The 22,810-nt window shown below is 43.5% G+C and overlaps 2 protein-coding genes across 2 annotated transcripts; both read left to right on the forward strand.

Moving 5' to 3' along the window:
- Nucleotides 1-5,458: 5,458 nt before the first annotated feature.
- ins (preproinsulin) lies at nucleotides 5,459-6,738 on the forward strand (the record flags this gene model as incomplete). The annotated part of the gene is made up of 3 exons (XM_080549879.1): nucleotides 5,459-5,495; nucleotides 6,055-6,243; nucleotides 6,590-6,738. The coding sequence occupies exons 2-3, from the start codon at nucleotides 6,063-6,065 to the stop codon at nucleotides 6,736-6,738; spliced, it is 330 nt and encodes a 109-aa protein (XP_080406005.1). The 5' UTR covers nucleotides 5,459-5,495; nucleotides 6,055-6,062.
- Nucleotides 6,739-7,406: 668 nt separating this feature from the next.
- nipal4 (NIPA like domain containing 4) lies at nucleotides 7,407-17,362 on the forward strand. Its single transcript, XM_080549384.1, has 9 exons — nucleotides 7,407-7,649; nucleotides 8,916-9,182; nucleotides 10,399-10,455; nucleotides 10,554-10,644; nucleotides 11,469-11,629; nucleotides 13,721-13,888; nucleotides 14,430-14,587; nucleotides 15,013-15,147; nucleotides 15,429-17,362. The coding sequence occupies exons 1-9, from the start codon at nucleotides 7,610-7,612 to the stop codon at nucleotides 15,609-15,611; spliced, it is 1,260 nt and encodes a 419-aa protein (XP_080405510.1). The 5' UTR covers nucleotides 7,407-7,609; the 3' UTR covers nucleotides 15,612-17,362.
- The last annotated feature ends 5,448 nt before the right edge of the window (nucleotides 17,363-22,810 follow it).

Below are 22,810 nucleotides of genomic sequence, written 5' to 3' on the forward strand. Positions count from 1 at the left end.
TCAAGTTGTACCTGTGGTTTGGCCATATTCTAAATAAATAAAAAACTGCATTCAATACATTCAAAATTCCCAAAAAAAAAAAAAAATCAAAGTAGGCCTACTTTTTGTGTTTGTTATTGTTTCAAGTTGTGGTTTGGCCATATTCTAAATAATAAAAAAAACTGTAATAACAATATTGTTTGACTGTTTGCCTATTTTGCACAAACCAGTCGTGTGATCTCGTAAAACAAGCAAAGCAACGATATAGCTAGTGTGTCTTTGAATGCAGAAACAGTGCTAGGCCTATCCCTGTCAAGCCCGCGGTGACGTGAATAAGTTTGACACGGTGTCTATGGCTGCGTTCGTAAATTCGCTCCGAGAGCGCCTGAGCGCACACTGGGTCCAACGTCATAACGGGACTAAGACATTTGATTGGATAAGAGGCATTCCACGAGTGCTGATCAGATTCCAGAGCGAACTTACGAACACAGCCTATATTCCCATTTGTTTCAGTGCGCGAGAGCTTCATGCAACGCGTGCGCTTTCTGTTTCAAGACACAAGATAACTGACAACGTTCACCGCCGTTATCGTAACTGGGAGTTATGTTTTGTACATGTCACAGTTTGGAGTGAACAGCCGTCAGCTAAATGGCATACATTATTATTATTCTACTTGACGTGAGATAGTAGATGCACACAGTACAACTCACACGGAGATAATAAAAGCTCCAAAAGAAAAGAAAAAAGAGGATGAGCTTTAAGAACTTAATGACTAAATTTGGACTCAAAGACAACCAAAAGTGGCGATTTACTGTTGAAACATGACTTGGGCTGGGATACACTCGCATTGAAACTAGATGCATTAGAATTTCCTCCTGTGGCTCAGTTGGTATGGCGGTAACAACGTCTAGGACCTTAGGTTGAGGGTTTAATTTCTGCTGGGATCAGATATACTGAAAAATGTGTGCCCTCGCTGCAATGTAAGTCGCTTTGGATAAAAGCGGCAGCTAAATGGCATATATGATATTTATATATTTATTTAGTATAGATTCTCTCTCCCTATACAGACTCCGTACTCCATATCACACTCTGTACAAGCAAAGGGACTGTGGGGGAAGATTTTATTCACAGTTACATTGTGTCTCTGTTCTCCAGCGCAGAGATCAAGGAGAGGCGCGTCTATTTCAAGTGAACAACAACAGAAGCAATGTCTCTAGATAACATCTACAAGGATGAAACCATAGAAAAAGAATGAGAATGCTGATGAGAATGTCTATTGCTCATTCTATTTCTCTCTATATATGTATCTGTTTCTGTGAGCGCTCCAAGGACAAAGGAAACTCATCTCCTGCCTACTGTGCCATACCACTGTTTTTTCGACATCACTAATAGGCAGCTATGCATCAATGAAGGCTGGTGGAGGTAGAAATCGGAGGACGGGCTCATTGTAATGCATGGAATGGAATCAGGAATGGTATCATGTACAACGCATGTATAATATGTTTGTCTACCCTACAGTACCGTATACACTCACCGAACACTTTATTAGGAACACCTGTACTGCACACCTTCTCATTCATGCAATTATCTATTCAGCCAATCGTGTGGCAGCAGGGCAATGCATAAAATTCTGCAGATATGGACCGGCAGTTTCTGGTAATGTTCATGGTAATCAACCATCAGAATTGGCAACAATATTGGTGAGCAGAAAAGCATCTCAGAATGCACAACGCGTCGAACCGTGAGGCCGATGGGCTACAACAACAGAAGGCCACGTCGGGTTCCACTTCTGTCAGCAAGAACAGAAAGCTGAGGCTGCAGTGGGCACAGGATCACCAGAACTGGACAGTTGAAGACTGGAAAAACAAAAAAAACTGGAATCTTGATTTCTGCTGAGGCACACAGATGGTAGTTTCAGAATTTGGCAGCAACAGCATGAATCCATGGACCCAACCTGCCTTTTGTCAACAGTCCAAGCTGGTGGAGGTGGTGTAATGGTGTGGGGAATGTTTTCTTGGCACACTTTGGGCCCGTTAATGCCAATCAATCATCGCTTGAATGCCACAGCCTATTTGAGTATGGTTGTTGACCATGTGCATCTCTCATGGCCACAATGTACCCATCTTCTAATGGCTACTACCAGCATGATAATGTACCATGTCATGTCACAAAGCAAAAGTTGTCTCAAACTGGTTTCATTAACATGACAATGAGTTCAGTGTTCTTTAATGGCCTTCCCAGTCACCGGATCTGAATCCAATAGAACAACTTTGGGATGTTGTAGAACGGGAGATTAACAGCTTGAAAGTGCACCTGAACAATCTGCAGGAATTGCAGGAATTGCATGAGTTTATGTCTATGGCTTCTACCTCAAAGCCTTGAAGTAGCAAAGTTTTAATCTGATATAGTGCTACGGGGGGAAAAGATGAAACACTATATTATACATCATTATCACTATGGGAGTGTGATCAAGATGCAAACAAGACAATGTTCCCTGGATCTGAATAGACAGTAGTTTATATTTCTGTACATTGTGTTATTTACTGCTGGTTTAGATTCGATTAGGTTAGAGGTGATAAGTAGCAGTATTTACAGCAGGATTTACAGCAAGCTATACAGTAAAGTGCAAAGTTTTATATGGTAATGTACAGATTCAATAAAAAAACAGATCTTCTCTGAGACTGTAAGACTAGCGTACCCATAAATGCCCTCTGGTAACCTCTGTCTAACAAGATGCCATCAAGCCCACGCACTAACAGGCAGACATCATGAAATTCTACCCATTTACCAGCATTGCTCAGATTGATCTTTCAAGACTGAAATAAACTGTATGGTTTGTTTAGCCTCTGTACTGTACCTTAACCCTACAGTAAGATTATAAAGTCAGAGTATAGTAAGAGTTATGTAGGTATGCATTGATTTGACATGTCATTATTAAGAGTTTTTCAATGATGTCTGAAATAAACCTGACTCCTTCAAATTCGTAGAACCTTTCAGCATAATTCACACTGCCAGAAGATTTGGGGATAGGTGTATTGGATAGTCTATGAGGCATGTGAAGATGGGAGAGGACATCTAAATACAGTATATCCTGATGGAAATGTTTTGCATAAATACAACCCATAATCCATCCATGCAAAGATGACAGCGTGAGCAGTTGGAGACTGGTGGAGGTAGAAATCGGTGGAGGGGCTCATTGTGATGCAGGAAATGGAATGAGGATGATACCATTCCTCATTCCATTCTATGCATTACAATGAGCCCAGACTCCGATTTCTACCTCCACCAGCTTCCCCTGTAAGAGAGAGAGTTAAAGGTTGAGTTACATGAGGCAAGTGCAGCACCTCCTGGTACAGAGGGGTAGTACTGGAGGGGAAATGCAGCGCATTGGCTTGACATCTTGACATCTGTGTATGAATACTGTATCTGTGTATGAATACTGTATGATGTATACATAGTGTACTGCAAGTGAAGCACAATGTTTTCTCAATCGCTATATATGATTGTTCTATCTCTGTGGTTCTGCCCATATATTTATACTATATATGTTGTATATATACTGTACATAAATAAATACATATATATATATATATATTGTAATGATATGAATAATATATACATTATTCATCAATAATTAATATTTATAATTTATCATATTTATTATATATATTAGGGCTGTCAATGTTAACATGTTAACGCTCGTGATTAATCTGGAACATATTCTATATATAACTGTTCTATCTCTGTGGCTCTGCCCATGTCTAAAAAAAATAAGAATAAGTAGTCTAGTAGAGCCACTAAGTAAAAAGGATGGATGGAGTTCCCAGAAAAACAAAGAAAACACGTTCAATATTCTTGGAATATTCCGTGTCATTTTCACGTCACATGTAGAATGTTCGGACAGCATTCTTAACAATGTTGTTCACTTTCAGCACTCATTTGGGATGACACACACTGACACTGCATCATGGAAGACAAAGCTGTCAGATAACGATCTGATTCTTCCTGGTCCCCACTACTACTTAATAGGCAATATGTCACCCTGTGACACCCGGTTGACATGACGACAGGACAGGGTAAGTACCTCCATGACAACATCTCCCTGACCCTCACCTCCAGGACCTGCTCCCCAGGTGGACACTGGCTGATCTGCCAGCTGTCGCTCAGTGGCGTCTTCAAACAAACAGCACCTGTGTCCTGCAGTATAGCTGACAGCTCAGTCTCATATCTTCATCGGTCATCTGCCCCCTCCCCATCTTTGGTAATAATAATAATAATAATATTAATAATAATAATAATAATAATAATAATACATTAGACTTATATAGCGCTTTTCTAGACACTCAAAGACGCTTTACAAACTGAAAAGATCGAGTAGTAATAATAAAAAGAAAGAAAATATATACATAAAAGAAAGTATAGGGGCCTAATTATGGTAGTGCTGGGGACACATGGGAAGCGGGGGGGGGGGGAGAGGGTTAACTGCTGAAGGCAAGCTTGAAGAGGTGGGTTTTGAGGGCCTGTTTAAATGTTGGGAGGGTGTTGACCTGTCTGATGTGGTTGCGGAGGGCGTTCCAGAGGGACGGGGCTGCGGCTGAAAAGGTCCTATCACCCCAGGTCCATAGTCCTCTCCATACTGTAGTATTTTGCCACTGTTAATACAGATCTGTAACCCTCACCCTAACCCAAACCCTCCTTTGATATCGCCACTATTTATACATCTGTACATACCGTACATAGCTACTTTAACTGTACATATAGCTCATAACTGAACTGTATATACTTCTAACTACTGTACTTGCCATACTGTACCTATCATTGTCATGTTTTTACATAATGTTTTATATCACTATTTGCACTTCTGCTCAACTGGATTTCGTTGTACTTTGCAATGACAATAAAGTTGAATCTAATCTAATCTAATAGAACTGTGTTGCTAGTTGTTTATGATGAACGTTATACCTGTGCTTGTTAGAAGGAAGATGTGAGACAAATCTCCCAAAGGAGATTTAAGCATCCCTTTTATCCCTCGTCTTGCATTGGATTATTAATGTGTATTTATTGTTTGTTTTCTGTGAAGAGCATTGTTTTGCATCCATGTACTATGTATGCTATATAGATAAGGTTTGACTTGATTTGACTTGATACAAAGGCCATCCACTGCACCAACTACTTCACACACAATCTCATCACTTACGGCCCGATTCACCGGCTGTCCACTTCTCCCTCGAATGCCACTTAGTAAGACACACGTCGTCTAACCAAGCGGACATGATTCGATTGCCACTTACCATGATTATGATTCCTGGGTGGAATACTCCTGTTTTTCCGCTGACCCTAGCAGAAGCCACAGGGACCTCTGTCTCTGGCCCTAGCCTCCCCTAGCCCAGGCCCATCTGCTCCAGGGGTATAAATGGGAGACAGGCCTGATCATCTGCCTCACACCTCCTCTGTCTAGCATCAGACTCCTGCAACTCTCCTACGCTCCTTCTTCACCACCACCTCCTCCTCCACAGGTAAGAGCCAGGGGGTCGCTGCCTTTCCTGCTACTGCTAGGTTGGGACCACAATGGAAACCTGGACGATGTTAGTCATGATAGATACTGAATAGCTAGCATCAAGATCCAGAGGGTTACTGGTATAACAATATCGTTTTTTCACAAAGCAGATTGTGATTTAGTTGAAATTGCTTTTTTTTGTGCAATTGTTGTTGTTTTGTATTCACTATTTCATGTATAGCAATGTTAGCCATGTATAGAGACAGAGCTAGGTGTAAACTGTTTTAAATAATCATTTATTCCTTGGCAGTCTTCACTGCATGGTTAGGAATGGGAGCATGGCAGATCTTAGAGACGGCAGATACAGCTAGAATCTGGAACATGCTTTATCACGCTTTATCTTCTGTCTATAATACCTAACTCTTCAGGTACAGGCTCTAACGCCTAGGTGTTTAGCTTAGCAGGCTAACAAAGTTGTGTGTCATTGTGTCTCAGGCTCACTGTTGGTGCTGCTGGCTAATGTCATGTTAGTTTTAGCTTGGCGGGCTAACACAGTCGTTCTCTCCTCTCCCTCCCAGCTCCCATCATGGCCCTCTGGCTTCAGGTCGCCTCTCTGCTGGTCCTGCTGGCTCTCTCCTCCCCGGGGTCCAATGCCGCAGCCAACCCCCAGCACCTGTGTGGCTCTCACCTGGTCGACGCCCTCTACCTGGTCTGTGGAGAGAAAGGCTTCTTCTTCAACCCCAAGAGAGACGTGAACTCCATGCTAGGTGAGCTGACACACCTCCGCAACACTCTGAACCTACCAACCGTCTGAACTGCAGCTGCACTATTCTCTGAGAGAATATCAAGATTTTTAGATTAGATCTTAAACCCAAATCAGCATTTTCAGCTGATCCACAACACTGCTTTCAGATACTATAAAAATGGTAAAGAAAAATGTTGGAAAGTGACAATACAGTATGTGAAACATCAAACCCATCACATTTGATTTCGAACAGAAAGAGAGATTCAGAAATACTACCAGAGTAGGCCGACACATCATATACATAGGCTACACTGCTCTGAATGCCGCCATACAGACACTCTCCTAACAACCTGTGTCTCCTCTTACAGGGTTCCTCTCCCCGAAGTCGGGCCAGGAGAACGAGGTCGCCGAGTACCCCTACAAGGACCCGATGGAGATGATTGTGAAGAGAGGCATCGTAGAGCAATGCTGCCACAAGCCCTGCAACATCTTTGACCTGGCTAACTACTGCAACTGAGGCCCGTTGACTGCAAGAAGAAGAAACGCTAGAAAATGTTCTATTTTTCCTAGAAAATAAAGTTCTATGAAATAAGAAATGGTTTTGAGATGGGTTTTTTGCAGAAAATGTTGAGTTGTAGGCTATCAGGCTTGCCGCCATTGGTGTGTGAATGTGTGTGTGAATGTGTGTGTGAATGAGAGGTCGTAGTAAAGTGCTTTGAAGCAGCTTTGGAGCAGAAAAAAGGCGCTATATAAGTGCAGTCCATTTACCATTTACCATTTACCATTTATCACTCTGAGGAAAGAACCAAGTACTAAGTCCATTATGTATACGAACAACACATGTAGCCCTGTAAGCAGTATGGTCATCATTATCATTATCAGAAATCCTGATATTATTAAAAAAATAAAAGATTGGTAGGCCTATATGTTCATGTTTTGAACCACATATTGTATGCATAGAGTCCAAATTCCTAAATTTCCCAAACAGAAAAACAATAGGCCTACCACAATCCTAAAACAAACCTGCATTATGTGACTGTAAGGGTTGAGTTACCCAAGATATCCACTAGAGGTCCCTCTTCCCTCAGATGTACGTGTCTGAGAAAGTGTGTGTGCTATGGGCGGGACAGAGGGTGCATCGCACCTGTGCAGGTTGACTTGTTTGTGTGCGTGTTAAAGCTTTTCCCGTTAATGGCGTGATCGATCGTTTTAGATTCGGTTAGATTATATTTGTCCTCGGAGTAAAGAGTAACTACCTCTCAGACGATTACTTTGTGTGGACAGAAAGGGAGAGACATTTAGTTTGGGGGAAACAGCTTGAGCTGATATTAATTCCCCCCCCCACTGCCCCCTACCCTACGTGATTTGTTTGGTCATAAATCAACACGATGCGAGATGTCCATTTGTCGGAGGAATCGTGTAGAAACGGTAAGTTAATTTGGCCTCTTATTGAGTTCAACCTCCATTACTTTATAGTTCTGTTGTAAATTAGTCTAGAACAACCTTCGATCATGCGTTTGAGGGAGAAGTGATTATTCTCACAGGGCGTTGTTATTAGAGCCTGTGCAATCAAGGATCTCTGTGAGGGGCATATTGTTTTTTATTTTTAGTAAGCATTCTTAATGTTTACTAACATCTACTTTTGTATGGCTGAAATACATCTCATCTCTGAAGGGGTTGAAATCTAATTAATTTGTCACAATGCAATGTTGTTGAGGTAGATTTCTGTAATAGTTTGGGACAATATAAAGGAATTGCTCAGGAATTAGTCATGCCACTTGCAGGTCATGCACACTGACATTAGAGCCGAGGTTTGTTTTACAACACTGGGAATAGTCAACAGTGTGTTTCAGAACGCCCATGTTGACAGAACAAACATTTACATAGGATTTCACCTTTTAGTTGAAATAGTTTAGTCAAACATTATTGAACGAGATAATAGAAGTGGTCTCAATATCTTATACTTGGCTTGTATATGAGGCTTGTGACTCTCAAAGCCCCTCCAGAGAAAGACCTCCTTAAATGCCTCAGGCCTTTTTAAAGAGTTGGTATGTCAAAGATCATAAGAAGGTAACGGGTGGTTTAAGTGTGTGGAAGAGTATGTCACCTAAGACCAACCACAATCCCAGAAGTGAGGTCATCCTGTACCATGCCATTTTGGTTGTTAATGATTTGTGAACTATCCGTACCGTTTGTTTATTTCGTTTTTAAGAAACCTTGGCCAAAAAGGAAACCAATGAAACAAACTGTCACACCAAAATTGCTTGATATATGAAATGTCAAGTTTCTGACCAAAAAAACGATAGAAATGGCTTCAAGTTCATTGCGTCACTCAAGTGGGGTTGTGTGTGGATAGGGTTTGATTGATTGAGAATGTTTATTTTGGTCCCTTATACAATTCACAATACATATATTAAAAAATGTACACAGTCACAATGCGGTTAGAGTTAGAGTTAGGGTCATTGTGATCATTGTCATGGTTATTGCTCCTTAAGCAACAACCAGCCATGCAACAACCTGTTTACTATTTACCCATTTACATCTACGCCATTGTCCATTCAAGTTTCACAGGCAGTATTTGGGGCGGGTTTCTTTTCAGCAATGAGATTTGACACCCCTCACACACACACACACACACACACACACACACACACACACACACACAAATGACAAACCCTCCTCTCCTTTCACCAGGTTCAGTAGTCCGGCTGTTGTGTCCCTCTCGGGCGGTTGTGTGTGTAGTCAGTGGAGGAACAGCAGTCGTCAACAACACCTTCAGTGACATTCTGAACCCCAACGCCACGGAAACAGAGCTACTGGCCGCTGAGGACAAATGGACCAACTACAACTTCTGGATCGGGCTGACCCTGGCCGTGCTGTCGGCCTTCCTGATTGGCGGAAGCGTGATCCTGAAGAAGAAGGCCCTCCTGCGGCTAGCTGGTAACGGACAGACCAGAGCAGGTGGGTTTCCTGGGGGGGAGCCCCCCCTCCCAAATTTCGTTGTTTGGTACCTGTACTATATCAATGACAATAAAGACCATTCATTCATTCAAACAGGAAGAGTAGCTCATCTTTTGCATCAGCGAATGGGGATCCTAATCAACCCTCCTACCCATACCCCCTCTAGACACCCATACCCAAACCCCCTACCCATACCCCCTCTAGAGACCCATACCCCCTCTAGAGACCCATACCCAAACCCCCTACCCATACCCCCTCTAGACACTCCCATAGAGAGAAGAAGCAATATGGTGCCTTTTCCACCCAGTTGGAGATCAGGAGTCACTGCACCAAGCTACCGTTTTATTTGTATGATAAAGCTGTATGTGCACTGCAGTGCTAAGACAATACTGTTAAAATGCAGAGAGAGGGTGGACACGCAGGTTTGTTATTGCTTTAGTCTTTAGGTTGATTGAATTCAATATTTGGCCAGCCCCAATGTTTCAGCTGCTGAACAGGGTCACAAGATATAGTATCTATAAAACAAGCATACAGAAAACACGGAACACCTGTTCAGTCACAGTTAGCGACGCTAAGTTCTTGCACTCTTCACTGGAGTGTCAATATTTCAACTTCCCCTATCGAAAGGCAAACAATTTGAAAACAAGCGTCACCAAACGAGATTCAAACGAGATTCAAAGCTATCTCGTTGCGGTGTTGACAATGGCACTGTAATCCCAGACCGACGCCCTAGCGGGGATGTGCGAGTGACTGTGTGTGTGTTACCGCTCTATCCTGAGTGAGATTAGATAGCCACCAACTGTCTGATAAAGGGGTTCTCTTTAGTCACTCGGGTGACTTCAGATCAAACAGAGAGAGAACCGGAGCGGTCCCCAGCTACTCCTGGAGGAGTCGAGCATTAGACAACGTTATCGTCTTCACGGGAGGGACGTGTGATAAGCAACAGTCTTATCAAAACAGCCCTAGACACCAATTGGTTCATTCATCCTCCTTGCATCTCTTTTCCAGGTCGTTGCCGCTGTCAGTCAGCTGACCTGGTGAGATACAGGTTTAGTGTAGTCTAAAGGGCGGCACAGCTATCATTTATCTTACTGTGGTGTTTTCCGTGTTATTGATTATTTTGTCCTCATATTAAAAAGATTGATGTAGGGTTCTAATCGTGTGTGTGTGTGTGTGTGTGTGTGTGTGTGTGTGCGCGCGCGCGCGCTTTCCACAGGTGACGGTGGTCATGGGTATCTAAAGGACTGGCTATGGTGGGGAGGCCTTCTAACCAGTGAGTTGGTTTTACCCAAGAAAACAAAAATCCCCTCCCACACACACACACACACAGTGTGTTTTATCCTAATGCTGTTTTTTCTCTGCTTCCTACAGTGGGTGCTGGCGAGGTGGCCAACTTTGCAGCTTACATGTTTGCCCCAGCGACTGTGGTGACTCCTCTAGGCGCTCTAAGTGTCCTGATCAGGTACCCTTACTTTCTGGCTTCTCTGTCGCCTGTATTTACCCCGAGGTGGACAGAGCCGCTTCGTTTCCATGACTGCAGCTGATCTTGTTTCTGTACTTTTCCACCCTTATTTACTCCCAATTTCAGCTGGTAATATTCCTGGGCCCAGTTGTTCAAAACTTTTAAATCTGGATCAGAATGATCCTGATTCTTTTTTGCTATCCACGATCAGATCTATCTGGCTGATTTTGAGTCTCATAGGGGAAATCAGACAGCTCGATCTGATCCTGGATAGCAACAAAAAGAATCGGGATCATTCTGATCCAGATTAAAAGTTTTAAACAACTGGGCCCTGGTGTTTGTAATTGAGTGCAATCAGTGACTACTTCCTGGTATTTACTTCAGAATTCGACAGGTTACTATTATGACCTTGCACCAAATGGTGCCTGGTAATGCCTTGCTTGCATAATGCATCCCAAAGAAACATGAACATTACTTGACATATATATCCCTGCATATCAATAAGTACTGTAAATGTTTGGTCTGTACCAAGGGAGGCTGGTGGAGGTAGAAATCAGAGGACAGGCTCATTGTAATACATGGAATGGAATGAGGAAAGGTACAGTACCATTTGTCATTCCATTCCATGCATTACAATGAGCCTGACCTCCGATTTCTGCCTCCACCGGACTGCACAATGGATTGTGTCCATTATGGCTTAGGTGGACTCACCTTCTCCACCTGCTACTGAACATCCGTATCCACTGTTCTGTGTCTTAACCTTATGGTTGTGGGTTCCAGTGATATTCAAAATGACTGGTTGTCTGTCCTCTTTGCTGTCACAGTGCAGTGTTGTCCTCCTACCTGTTGGGGGAGACACTGAACCTGCTGGGGAAGGTGGGCTGCGTTCTCAGCATCCTTGGCAGTACCCTCATGGTGATCCACGCGCCTGAAGAAGAGGAGGTCACCACACAGCAGCAGATGGCTGACAAGCTGTTGGACCCTGGTATGTCATTCATTCATTCATTCATTCATTCATTCATTCATTCATTCATTCATTCGTTCGTTCGTTCATTCATTCATTCATTTACACTGAGATTCTGTAAGAGTCTAAGTCTATAGGAAGGAACTTCGTAGCTAGCATCTAGGGATGCCCCGATCCGATCCACGGCATCGGTATCTGTCCGATACTGGTCCAGAATGCTGGATCATAGATGGGAGAAAAAAATAGGCTCCGATCTGCGCTCCGATACAACGTGTCACTCACATGATAACAACAGTAGTAGCCAGTGGCCACTCGCGTGCAGAGTTGGCTAGTAGCTACCTGCGTGGAATCTTATCAGCAGTGTGGGAATACTTCAATCTTAAAGAGGAAAAAAGTCCAACAGCTGAATGCAACATTTGCATATATATATACACACATGCTGCCATGTCAATGTATGCTGCCTTGTCAATGTAGCTGCCTTGTCAATGTAGCTGCCTTGTCAATGTCTGCTGCCATGTCAATGTAGCTGCCTTGTCAATGTAGCTGCCTTGTCAATGTAGTTGCCTTGTCAATGTATGCTGCCTTGTCAATGTATGCTGCCATGTCAATGTATGCTGCCATGTCAATGTCTGCTGCCTTGTCAATGTATGCTGCCATGTCAATGTATGCTGCCATGTCAATGTATGCTGCCATGTCAATGTCTGCTGCCTTGTCAATGTATGCTGCCATGTCAATGTATGCTGCCTTGTCAATGTCTGCTGCCTTGTCAATGTATGCTGCCTTGTCAATGTATGCTGCCTTGTCAATGTCTGCTGCCTTGTCAATGTATGCTGCCATGTCAATGTATGCTGCCTTGTTAATGTATGCTGCCTTGTCAATGTATGCTGCCTTGTCAATGTATGCTGCCTTGTCAATGTATACTGCCTTGTCAATGTATGCTGCCTTGTCAATGTATGCTGCCTTGTCAAACAATCCATGTCCGCTGAGTACAAGAGTGCGGGGTATTTTGTCACAAGCTGTCTTAACATTTACTGGGCATAATACACCACAATGGTATAAATGTCATACCCAATGAAAGAAGGAAGTCTTGAGCACATATTTTGTATTGATTATATCTTATTTCAGTACAGAGCTGTAGACTGTTAAATAGACAGTGTGCATTTGTGACAATTTGCCCCATCAGCGGATAAACTGTTGTCGGGCAAGTTGTCACATTGGATTATCAACAAATAAGAACACAACTAATTCATTGTGAATATTGATTATAATTTCAAATTCCAAAAGCAAATTCATCTTCATTAAATAACTCAAAATTAAAACAATCATTCCTAGAGAATCTGGCAAGTCATGCCATTTACTTTAAACGTATTTTGTTGTTTGAATAAAGGCTGGCATTCTTTACTAACCAACTGTTGTTGTGGACTATATACTGGGGAAGTATTTGTTATTATTCAAGAGTTCTGTTTTGAAGCAGTCAACGATGATGTGTAGACAGGGAATTATCTTCAGGTGAGAGTTGCTCCTGTCTGTTTCCCTAACCATTGTACACCATACCCCAGAGAAACACCTCTCTCTCTCTCACCTCTGGTGCCAACCTCATTGGTATAGCATCCTGTACGCTTATCTCTAGGGCTTATCTTTAGGGCTCCAGCTGTTTGCTAGCATCATCATTTTTATTACATATCTGTATCCCCCCCCTTCCCCCTGCAACTTCCCCCTGGTTGCAACAGTAAAGTACATTATGTCCTCAGGACTTTGACCTGATAACAGGTAGAGTAGATTAATAACTGAAACTGAATCTGCCTTCCATCCCAAGGGTTCCAGGCGCATGAATGAGCTTCTAGGAAAATAGAAAAATGCTCACAGCTGACCTATACTGTACTCTCGCATGGCTGAGAGGCCTGTCTGGTTTTACATGATACATTTCTATATGAACAGACACCAATGCTGCTTAAGTCCTGAACAAGTTAAATAGATACCAGTGGAGGCAGAAATCGGAGGACTGGGCTCAGTGTAATGCATGGCACGGAACGAGTAACGGTTTGAGACAAGTGCTTCTGCCTCCACCAGCCTCCCCGCGGGTTAGAACTTACCGGTCTGTGTTCTCTGCAGGTTTCCTGGTGTACGCCTGTGTCCTGCTGGGGACGTGTCTCCTCCTGGTGTTCTACTTCTCTCCACGCGTGGGCCAGACCAACATCCTGGTGTACATCGGTATCTGCTCTCTCCTGGGGGCCTTCACCGTGTCTTCTGTTAAAGGCCTGGGTATCGCCATCCGTACAGGTAGGTTGGCTAGTGTTGCTGGTGTTACTAGAGACAATTGTTACAATTGGGGCGGCTGTGTCGAGGTGTCCTTGGCTTGGGCAAGACGCTGAACCCCAAATTGCTCCCAATGAGCGGGGCCGGCGCCTTGCGTGGTAGCTTGCCGCCATTGGTGTGTGAATGTGTGTGTCGGTGAATGAGAGGCCGTCGTAAGGCGCTTTGGAATAAGGCAGTCCATTTACTATAGGCTAGGCCTGAGTTTTCTTGGCACACTTTGGGCCCTAATCAATAATTCAATCAATGCTTGAATGCGACAACCTACTGTTGCTAATGTGACTGGAGACCATAAAACAGGTTGTGTGTACATGATGTATCTGTACTCGACTAGATGTTGACGGGATAATGAAGATCTTCTAATTGTTTTTTAATACCATGATGCAGGCGTCACTCAGATTCTGGTGGTGAAATTGAAAAATGCACGAATTGATGGGTAAGGAAATGGTGGGCTATTTTGAATGAATGAATTGAACCCCTCCTTTCTCCTCCATCCTGGCTGTCGTAGTGAGCTCAGATCTGTCGGTGTTGCGCAACCCTCTCACCTGGATACTGCTGCTCACCCTGGTCAGCTCCATCATCATCCAGGTGAACTACTTGAACAAGTCCCTGGACACCTTCAACACACTGCTGGTCTACCCCATCTACTACGTCTGCTTTACTACGGTACGTAGAACCAAACACACCCGTCGGTGGCTAACAGATGCTCTGGCTAGCAACCTCCCCAAAGAAGGAGGCTATGTTTATTCTTCACCGATTGATCGATTTGTAACTCGGTTACAACACTGTAACACCAACTCCAGATCTCAGTTTGATCTCAAGAGGATAGTGGTCCTTTTGAGAAAAAAAAGAAAAGAAACTTCATTCTTCTAGCTGTAACTGCCAATGGCCCTTGGTTTTGACATAGATTACTATTACGTATGATGATGATGATGATGGATAGATGATTCACTTACTTAGACAAATGTTTTTGTTGTAAGTCGCCTTGGATAAAGGTGTCTGCTAAATGCCCAAAAATAAAAGTAAATAAAATGTAACTTAATTAACTTGCTGCGTATAACCGTTGTTAACCAACCCCTCGTGTGCCGCAGGTGGTGCTGACAACCTCAGTCATCCTGTTCAAGGAGTGGGGGGCCATGACGGGGGTGGACGTGGTGGGCACTGTGGGGGGATTCCTGGTCATCGTCGTGGGCGTGGCTATGCTGCACCTGTTCAAGGACCTCCAGGTAGATACCCTCCATTTAGTTTCTTGTGGGAAGAGCTGAAGGACATTGTCTGTCCACACATTACCATTACATACAAGAGGGGGGGGGGGGGGGGGGCGGGCAGGGACCTCTGGACTGCCTGATTCTGCTTCACATGTCCTCTCCCACGTTCCAGTTCTCTTTCATTTTAGGTGTCAGAGCAAAGCAAAGCAGAAGACTTATTTTTCTATCGTTGAAAATGAACAAATAAAGTACTGATTTATATGATTCTATTGTGTTCTATTTCTACTCTACCCAATCAGGTGACCCTTCAGAGCCTAAGGGGAAGCCTGTGTCAGCCTCAAAGAGTGGGGGAGGAGGAGGAGGAGGAGGAGGAGAGGAAGAGACAGAGGGGGAATAAGGAAGACAAGGACATACTGATAGAGCATATGGAGAGCCTTCCTCCCATGAGAGAAGATGCACCCAGGGTCTTCATCATCAGCTGAGAGAGAGAGAGAGAGAGGGGAACAGAAAGGATTTCCACTGAAGCACTTTAGATCACTGGTCCTGTTCCAAAACTCTAAACAGGCAACCTTCCTTCCTTCCTCCTTCCTCACCTTCAATCAATCGTCATTTTGTCACAGCATGATTGGTGGTGAAATCAAATGCTGTAGAAAGCTGACCAATTATGCGAGATCAGTCAGTGCTGACTTCGAGGGAGGGAGAACGTACGCTTCTTCAGAGTATTCTGACAGGGGCTAGCTTTTCTCAACTCCGGTCCTTGAGATCCCATGGCATGTTTTTGTTCCAGTCCGTCGTTAACACACTTTGAATGGTCCACTCATCATCAAGCCTGTTGTGTAGCTGAATCGGGTGTGTTAGTGCTAGGCTAGAGCAATGACGTGCACAGCTGTGGGTCCACAGGACAGACCCCCCGCTTTCTGTGATGTAAATATGTGTTTGTAGTTTTTTGGTATGTTTGTGCTGTACAGATGAACGGACACCGCTGCTGATGGCAGGTGTCTATGATGCTACAGACTCCTGGGGCCGGTTACACAGACGAGGCTTAAGCCGAATCTTACACTAAAAAGCGTCTTAAATGGAGATTATTACATTGAAAGTGGGATTTAGTCCAGGACTAGGCTCAAGCCTTGTCTGTGAAACCGTCCCGTTACGTAAGGTAGTCTAAAGGCTAAAGACCACTGTCTATGACGCAACAGTGTCTCTGAGAAATGTGTTCCTACTGTGTTTTTACTCATCACACCTACTGGTCTTTTTTATAATATAATAATACAGTATACGCCATTTAGCTGATGCATTTTATCCAAACGCGACTTACATTGCAGTGAGGGCATACATTTTTCAGTATTTATGGTCCCAGCGGGAATCGAACCCACAACCTATGCGTTGTTATAACGCATCCAGTTTCAATGCGAGTGTATCCCAGCCCAAGTCATGTTTCAACAGTGAATCACCTCTTTGGTTGTCTTTGAGTCATTTAGTTCTTAAAGTTCATCCTTTTTATTATCTCCCAAGCATGAGGCTCTCCAGTCCTCACTTCTCTGCTTCTACTGTCTCAACTTCCTTTCAACTTCTACAAGTACTGTAGATCAGGGGAGGCTGGTGGAGGGAGAAATCGGAGGATGGGCTCATGGGCTTGTAATGCATGGAATGAAGTGAGGAATGGTGTGTTTGATTGTTATTTCAATGAGCCCATCCTTGGATTTCTACCCCCACCAGCCTCCATTGCTCATAGACGGATGATCCTCAATCAATTATCCCGAGAGGACCAGTTGGTAGAGCATGGCTCTAGCACCGCTAAGGTTGTGGGTTCAATACTCACTGGGATCGTATGTACAAACAATGTACACACTCACTGTACTGTACTGTACTAAGAGTCGTGTGTTGGGTAAATACACCATGGGGGTGGCGGTAGCCTAGCGGTTAGAGAGGCCGGCTAGCAATCGGAAGGTATTATTATTACACCAGAGACGTGTTTGTTTCTGGGTGATCCCATGGGTGGCTAATGACTCGTGTCTATGATGTTGCAGGCTACATACTATATAGTGTAGGCTATATGTTTTATAGTGTGCGCATATAGGCTACATACTATAGGTACACTACTGTACACATATGTAGACTGCAGCTGGAGGCTATTGTCTATGATGCACCAAGGTCTTATAAGAGCTGTTTTTACGGCTATATGGTTACTTTGTATATATCTGTTGTTCAATACATTTCATATTAATTCCTCATTTCCCTTCACACATTTCAATAAAACAATTGATGATTTTAATTTGTTTGTTGTTTTCTTCTGTGTATATTGCTGCATGACTTCTGGGAACTATGTTGTGTCATATTGCTGGGGTAGATGCTAAAGAGAGAGCTCACTTTGTAGTCATTTATAGTGAGAACATTCCTTGTTCTCCAAGGTGTTGCTATGTTATATAGTGACTATTTAAACAACACTAAACTGTGGATTGCAAAAAAAGGTGCACACCTGAAATCTCTCATTCGAGCTAATTTGTCATCATTTTGGCCATGACTAACAGTTCTGCTGTTAATCAACCTGTCATCCTGTCAGTGCAAGTAATTACAGGTATGTCAGGAATGTGACATATCCAGGTAGTGTGGAAAAGGTAGTGTAGTGGCTGTCCTTCCCAGGTAACATACAGGTTAGACATGGTGGGTGTTAGTTACCAGGAGAAGGAGATGAACCATGGTTCATGATTCATAGAGAGTGGGGGTTCTCTTCACACTCCCATCCTGCTGGGTGAGAAGTCACTGAGCCAGTGAGAATGTTTGTTCACTGCAGCCCAAATAACAGTTAGTCAGAACCATCGCTAGCCAAACAGGTTCTCCAGCTTTTCCAGAGGGAAGTCTCTCCACTTGATCCCAGTCAACACAGTGGTGTCAGGTGACTGCAGCTAGGTTTGTCAGGATGGAAATAAACTACACATTGTCTATTGGGTGTGCCAGTATATCCTCACCAAACACTTTATTAGCAACACTATACTAATACTTATCCCAATACTAATACTTATCCCAATACTAATCCCATTGCTCTCAAACCAGCCTCAAGTCTTCGTGGCGTTGATTCCACAAGATGTTGGAAACATTCCTTTGAGATTCTGGTCCACGATGACATGATTGCATCACGCAATTCATGCTGATTTTTCTGATGCACATTCAAGCTGTGAATCTCCCGTTTACCACATCCCAGAGGGGTTCTATTGGATTCAAATCCGGTGACTGGGAAGGCCACTGAAGAACACTGAACTCATTGTCATGTTCATGAAACCAGTTTGAGACGACTTTTGCTTTGTGACATGGTGCATTATCCTGCCGGAAGTAGTCATTAAAATATGGGTAAATTGTGGCCGTGAAGGGATGCACATGGTCAGCAACAACACTCAAATAGGCTGTGGCATTCAAGCGATGATTGATTGGTATTAACGGGCACACACACCATTATATCACCTCCATGAATGAGAAGGTATACAGGTGTTCCTAATAAAGTGTTCGGTGAGTGTATACACTACACAGTATACATTTGACAAACAATCATTGTGTGTGTGATTGGTTGTTATTGGTTGTTATTGGGGTGTCCATGCTCCCAGAGTCCTCCTGTCATTTCAGCCCGGCCCTAATAGACAGGAGTGGAGCAGACTCTGTCTGTCTGGCTGCTTATTAACCGCTGAGCTGAGGGGGAGGGAGGCAGCTCTCAGACGGAGCCTAGGGACCAGGTTGCTAAGAGGTTACAAATCTGCCATCTAAGGAAGGAAGTCTGGACTGCCCACATTTGTTTCTTCTTTAAAGAGCCTCGTCATATCTCCATCTAGATGGATGGAAACAGCCAACGCCTGAAACAAACACAGTTCTCAGGATGGTGAGGACCTTGGCTACAGTGTACACACAACCAGGGGAGGCTGGTGGAGGTAGACATTGGAATTGTAATGCATTGTATATCATATATAATGAGGAATGGTATCAAACACACATGTATTGCACAGTGGCGTAGCGCAAAATCCCGGGGCCCCCCCGCAAGGTGGTGGCGGGGGCCCTTTCGCAACGGAGTAAAAAAAAAAAAAAAAAAAAAAAATACGTTTTTTAGAGGCCGATGCGTTATTGACGTTGCGAAATTTCGCAATATGCACTCTACATTCTAAATGCTTGACTTAGCAAAAGGTACAAACAAGTGAGAGCAATAGCCTATAACTAAAACCAAATGGTAGACTACACTACATCAGTAGAATGTATTATAAGTAGAATAGTACAAGCTTTATTTATTTTAACAAAGTGTGGTGTGCACACAGTGTGATATCTGTAAACATATCTGTAGACTCTCCGCTAAGGGTTGCCAGATGGGATTGAGAATTTCCAACCTAATCAATCTAAAAACTTCTAAATCCACCAAAAACCAGCCAATCTGGCAACCCTGTCTCCGCTGCATCAGAGTCTACTTGTTGCGTAAAATTGGCCAGGGTTAGTCAAATCCTTTGTTGGACATCTCGTTTCTTAAGTCCTGGTATATTGTGGCATTTCTTTACTGTTTGCCATCTGGTCTAGGAATACCCAGGGAGACGCAGACAGCAGAAGTAGAATAGAATAGTAGAATAGAAAAAGAAACAGCTATATATAGCCTAACCATGCTGAATTATGTACCTGTATGATGCACTGACAGCCTGTGACTGTGAACCTGGCCGGACCCTGCCTTTCTGCCTGAGTTTGAGTATGATGCTGCCCAAATAAATGTTATTGTTTAGTGCTGTACGCTTTCGTGGTATTATATTGTGTGAATTATCATCTGTATGTTGTTTTTCTTTCACTCGACTAACCGCCGAGATAATACTTGAGACATGTACTTCCGTACACATACATTTTTTATTGGATTTTTTTACAATATCGGACCGACAGTCCCACATATAGCGGCTATAATGTCCGAATAGAGAATCTATCACCACCTAAAGAATGCTTATTGTACTTTGTATTGTATTTTCGCTTGCTCATTTTCCTTGTGTCTCGCTGCCTACGTGTGACGTCAAAGTCATGTTGCTATTGGATACGGCTAACCATGTATATATTTTTTAATATAGGCCTATATATTAAAATTAAGGTTGACACAATGAAGGGCCACTTATTTTCTTTGTTTTATATATTTTTAAATTATAAAAAAAAATAAAAAATATGTGGATCCAATGTTAGGGGGCCCCCTAGTGGCTGGGGCCCCCCCGCGGTGCGTCGCTTGCGGGCCCGTCCGCTACGCCACTGGTATTGCATTCCATGCCTTAGAATGAGCCCGTCCTTCGATTTCTACCTCCACCAGCCTCCCCTGTTGGGACTGTTGTACTAACCTCCCGTCACTGAGATCTATGGGTTGAAATCAGTCAGGTTTTCCTGACAGTTGGGTTTCTGTGTAGGAAACTAGGCGGGTGTCCTTCCTATGGGTATCACTAACCTGGAGATTTCCATTGTTTCCATTGTCTCTGACTAACCTCCCTTCTATGAGGTGCAATGTGGAGAGAATCATATTATGTTCCCTCCCTCCCTCCCTCCTTTAAACATACCCCCCTTTCATACCTATTCCCCTGGGTAAATTATACTCACTGAAGATATATACGACAGAGCTGATCTGATGATGGCTGCTCATCCCTGGTTAATATAATCACTCTAACCTTTGTACTACTGTTGTTTACATTACTGATAGTTGCTCGGGAGAGGAGAGGGAATGAATGAACCAGAGAAAGCAGGGAGTGATTATGATAGTACAAGGGCCAGATTGGAAATGTGGCCTATTGCCCTTTACTCTTGTTATCATATTAGACTTATCATTTCATAATTGTACGTATCATATTGATTAATCTCATAACTGTACACACCATTTTTCATAACTGTAAAGTCATCATACTTATGTATATTCACTTTATATTTATTATTCATTCTCACTGCAATACCTATGCTGTAATTTTTACCACTATTTGCACTTTATGGTTAGATGCTAAATTGCATTTTGTTGTCTAAATACTTGTATTTGTGCAATGACAATAAAGTTAAATCTAATTTAAAGTTTAGCCAGGACAATGGCATTAACTACTCTTGCGATACGCACCATGGGAACATAAACGACTCGGGGGCGGGGCCTCGGTTTAACGTCTCATCCGAAGGACCGTAACATCAGCAGGCAATACCATTCACCGCTCTGGGGCATTGGGGTCTCTTAAACAAGAGGGAGGAGCGCCATCTACTGGCCATCCAACAGCACTTTCAACATCCTGTTTTGGTACCCCCATCCAATGATCGACAGAGGTTTAGCTTCCCAGACAAACCAGCAGACGGATGCAGGGTGGTCACGACACAAGCAATGACAGAAGTCGTCCACTAGATGGAGATAACTACCCATTCATGAAGACAGTTATGATACCCCTACTATGGACTTCTGCTTATCATCATCCAGACACTAAAGGAGGGAATTAATTCAACTCCAATGAAAGACCGTCTGTGTCCCAATTCTCCACCCTTCTCCCCGAAGTGCCCTGAAGTGTGCACTTATCCACAACCTCACATGAATTGAATAGCGTTTGATTGGTTTGAGAGCACATGGTTACACCAGTTTAAATCTGTGTAAGGGAGTGAACACGTGTACAGTGCACGTCGGGGAAAAGGATGGAGAATTGGGACACAGGGCATAATGAGTCATAAATTGAGAACATTGAAGGCTAAAGCTTTCTAAGACATTGCGAATGGTTATTCTACACATGGATCACAACCAGGGGAGGAATTTAGAGGTATTTAATCATTAGACGGTGGCTCTACCTCCTGCGCCACAGCCGTCCCCAATATAGTTTATTATGTTATGCCTTTCCTTCAAAAAGCGTGGACCGTGAATCCTGTGGATTAGCCTCAGTCAGTCATCAGTCTGTATGTTGATGCTCTGCCCGCTGCTCACATCTTGTTCCACTTCCTGTTGATCTACCAATCCACTTCCTCTCTCTCTCTCTCTCTCTCTCTCTCTCTCTCTCTCTCTCTCTCTCTCTCTGTCTTTGATGCTCATTAAAACCCCTAATCTTGTCACAGGGATTTGTCTCACTGCCACTCACTAGCCAGAGATAATGTCTCTCACACACACACATGTGTGTTATGATGTAGACTAGGTTAGTTACTGTTAGCCTTTTTCCTCCCACAAACTGTTCTTGCCTGGCTCCATAAATGCATAACCTTTAAGCCACCTCCTATAGCTATCATGCAGGGGAGGCCTGTGGAGGCAGGAATCAATCGGAGGACTGGCTCATAGTAATGCACGGAACCGTATGAGGAACGGTATCACGCATCCCCCACAGTCGTCCCCTGCTATCGGGTTCATACCCTACTGTTCACGGATGGCGTCAGCCAGCATCTTTTCCATATGGTTGGAAGAGAAACATGTCATTAAGTAGAGGAGCCAGAGTATTTAATACATAGAGGTCTCCTAGTCTCCATGAAGTCTTTGGGTTCATCTCCCTGTTTAGAAGATGTCTTTTGTCGGAGGCTTTGTTGTGTTCCTGTGTTAATTACTGTGATCAGTCAGTGTCGGGGCACCACGGGTTTCAGCTGCCTCCCACACACAGCACGGGGATGCTCAGGGAACATGATAAACTAAACTGCATTACACCAGCGAGCTATCTTCTCTTCTGCCGGAGAGATGCCTGGGAGATGCCACTGGTAATGT

The sequence above is a fragment of the Nansenia antarctica genome (assembly GCF_963989245.1).
Source record: "Nansenia antarctica genome assembly, chromosome: 20".
NCBI lineage: Eukaryota > Metazoa > Chordata > Actinopteri > Argentiniformes > Microstomatidae > Nansenia > Nansenia antarctica.

Bases quoted from the DNA above. Each gene is read 5' to 3' on its own strand.
- nipal4 (XM_080549384.1), top strand. From the start codon at position 7,610: ATGCGAGATGTCCATTTGTCGGAGGAATCGTGTAGAAACG. The intron at 7,650-8,915 runs GTAAGTTAATTT...TCCTTTCACCAG, and splicing joins GGAGGAATCGTGTAGAAACG to GTTCAGTAGTCCGGCTGTTG. The intron at 11,630-13,720 runs GTATGTCATTCA...TGTTCTCTGCAG, and splicing joins TGACAAGCTGTTGGACCCTG to GTTTCCTGGTGTACGCCTGT.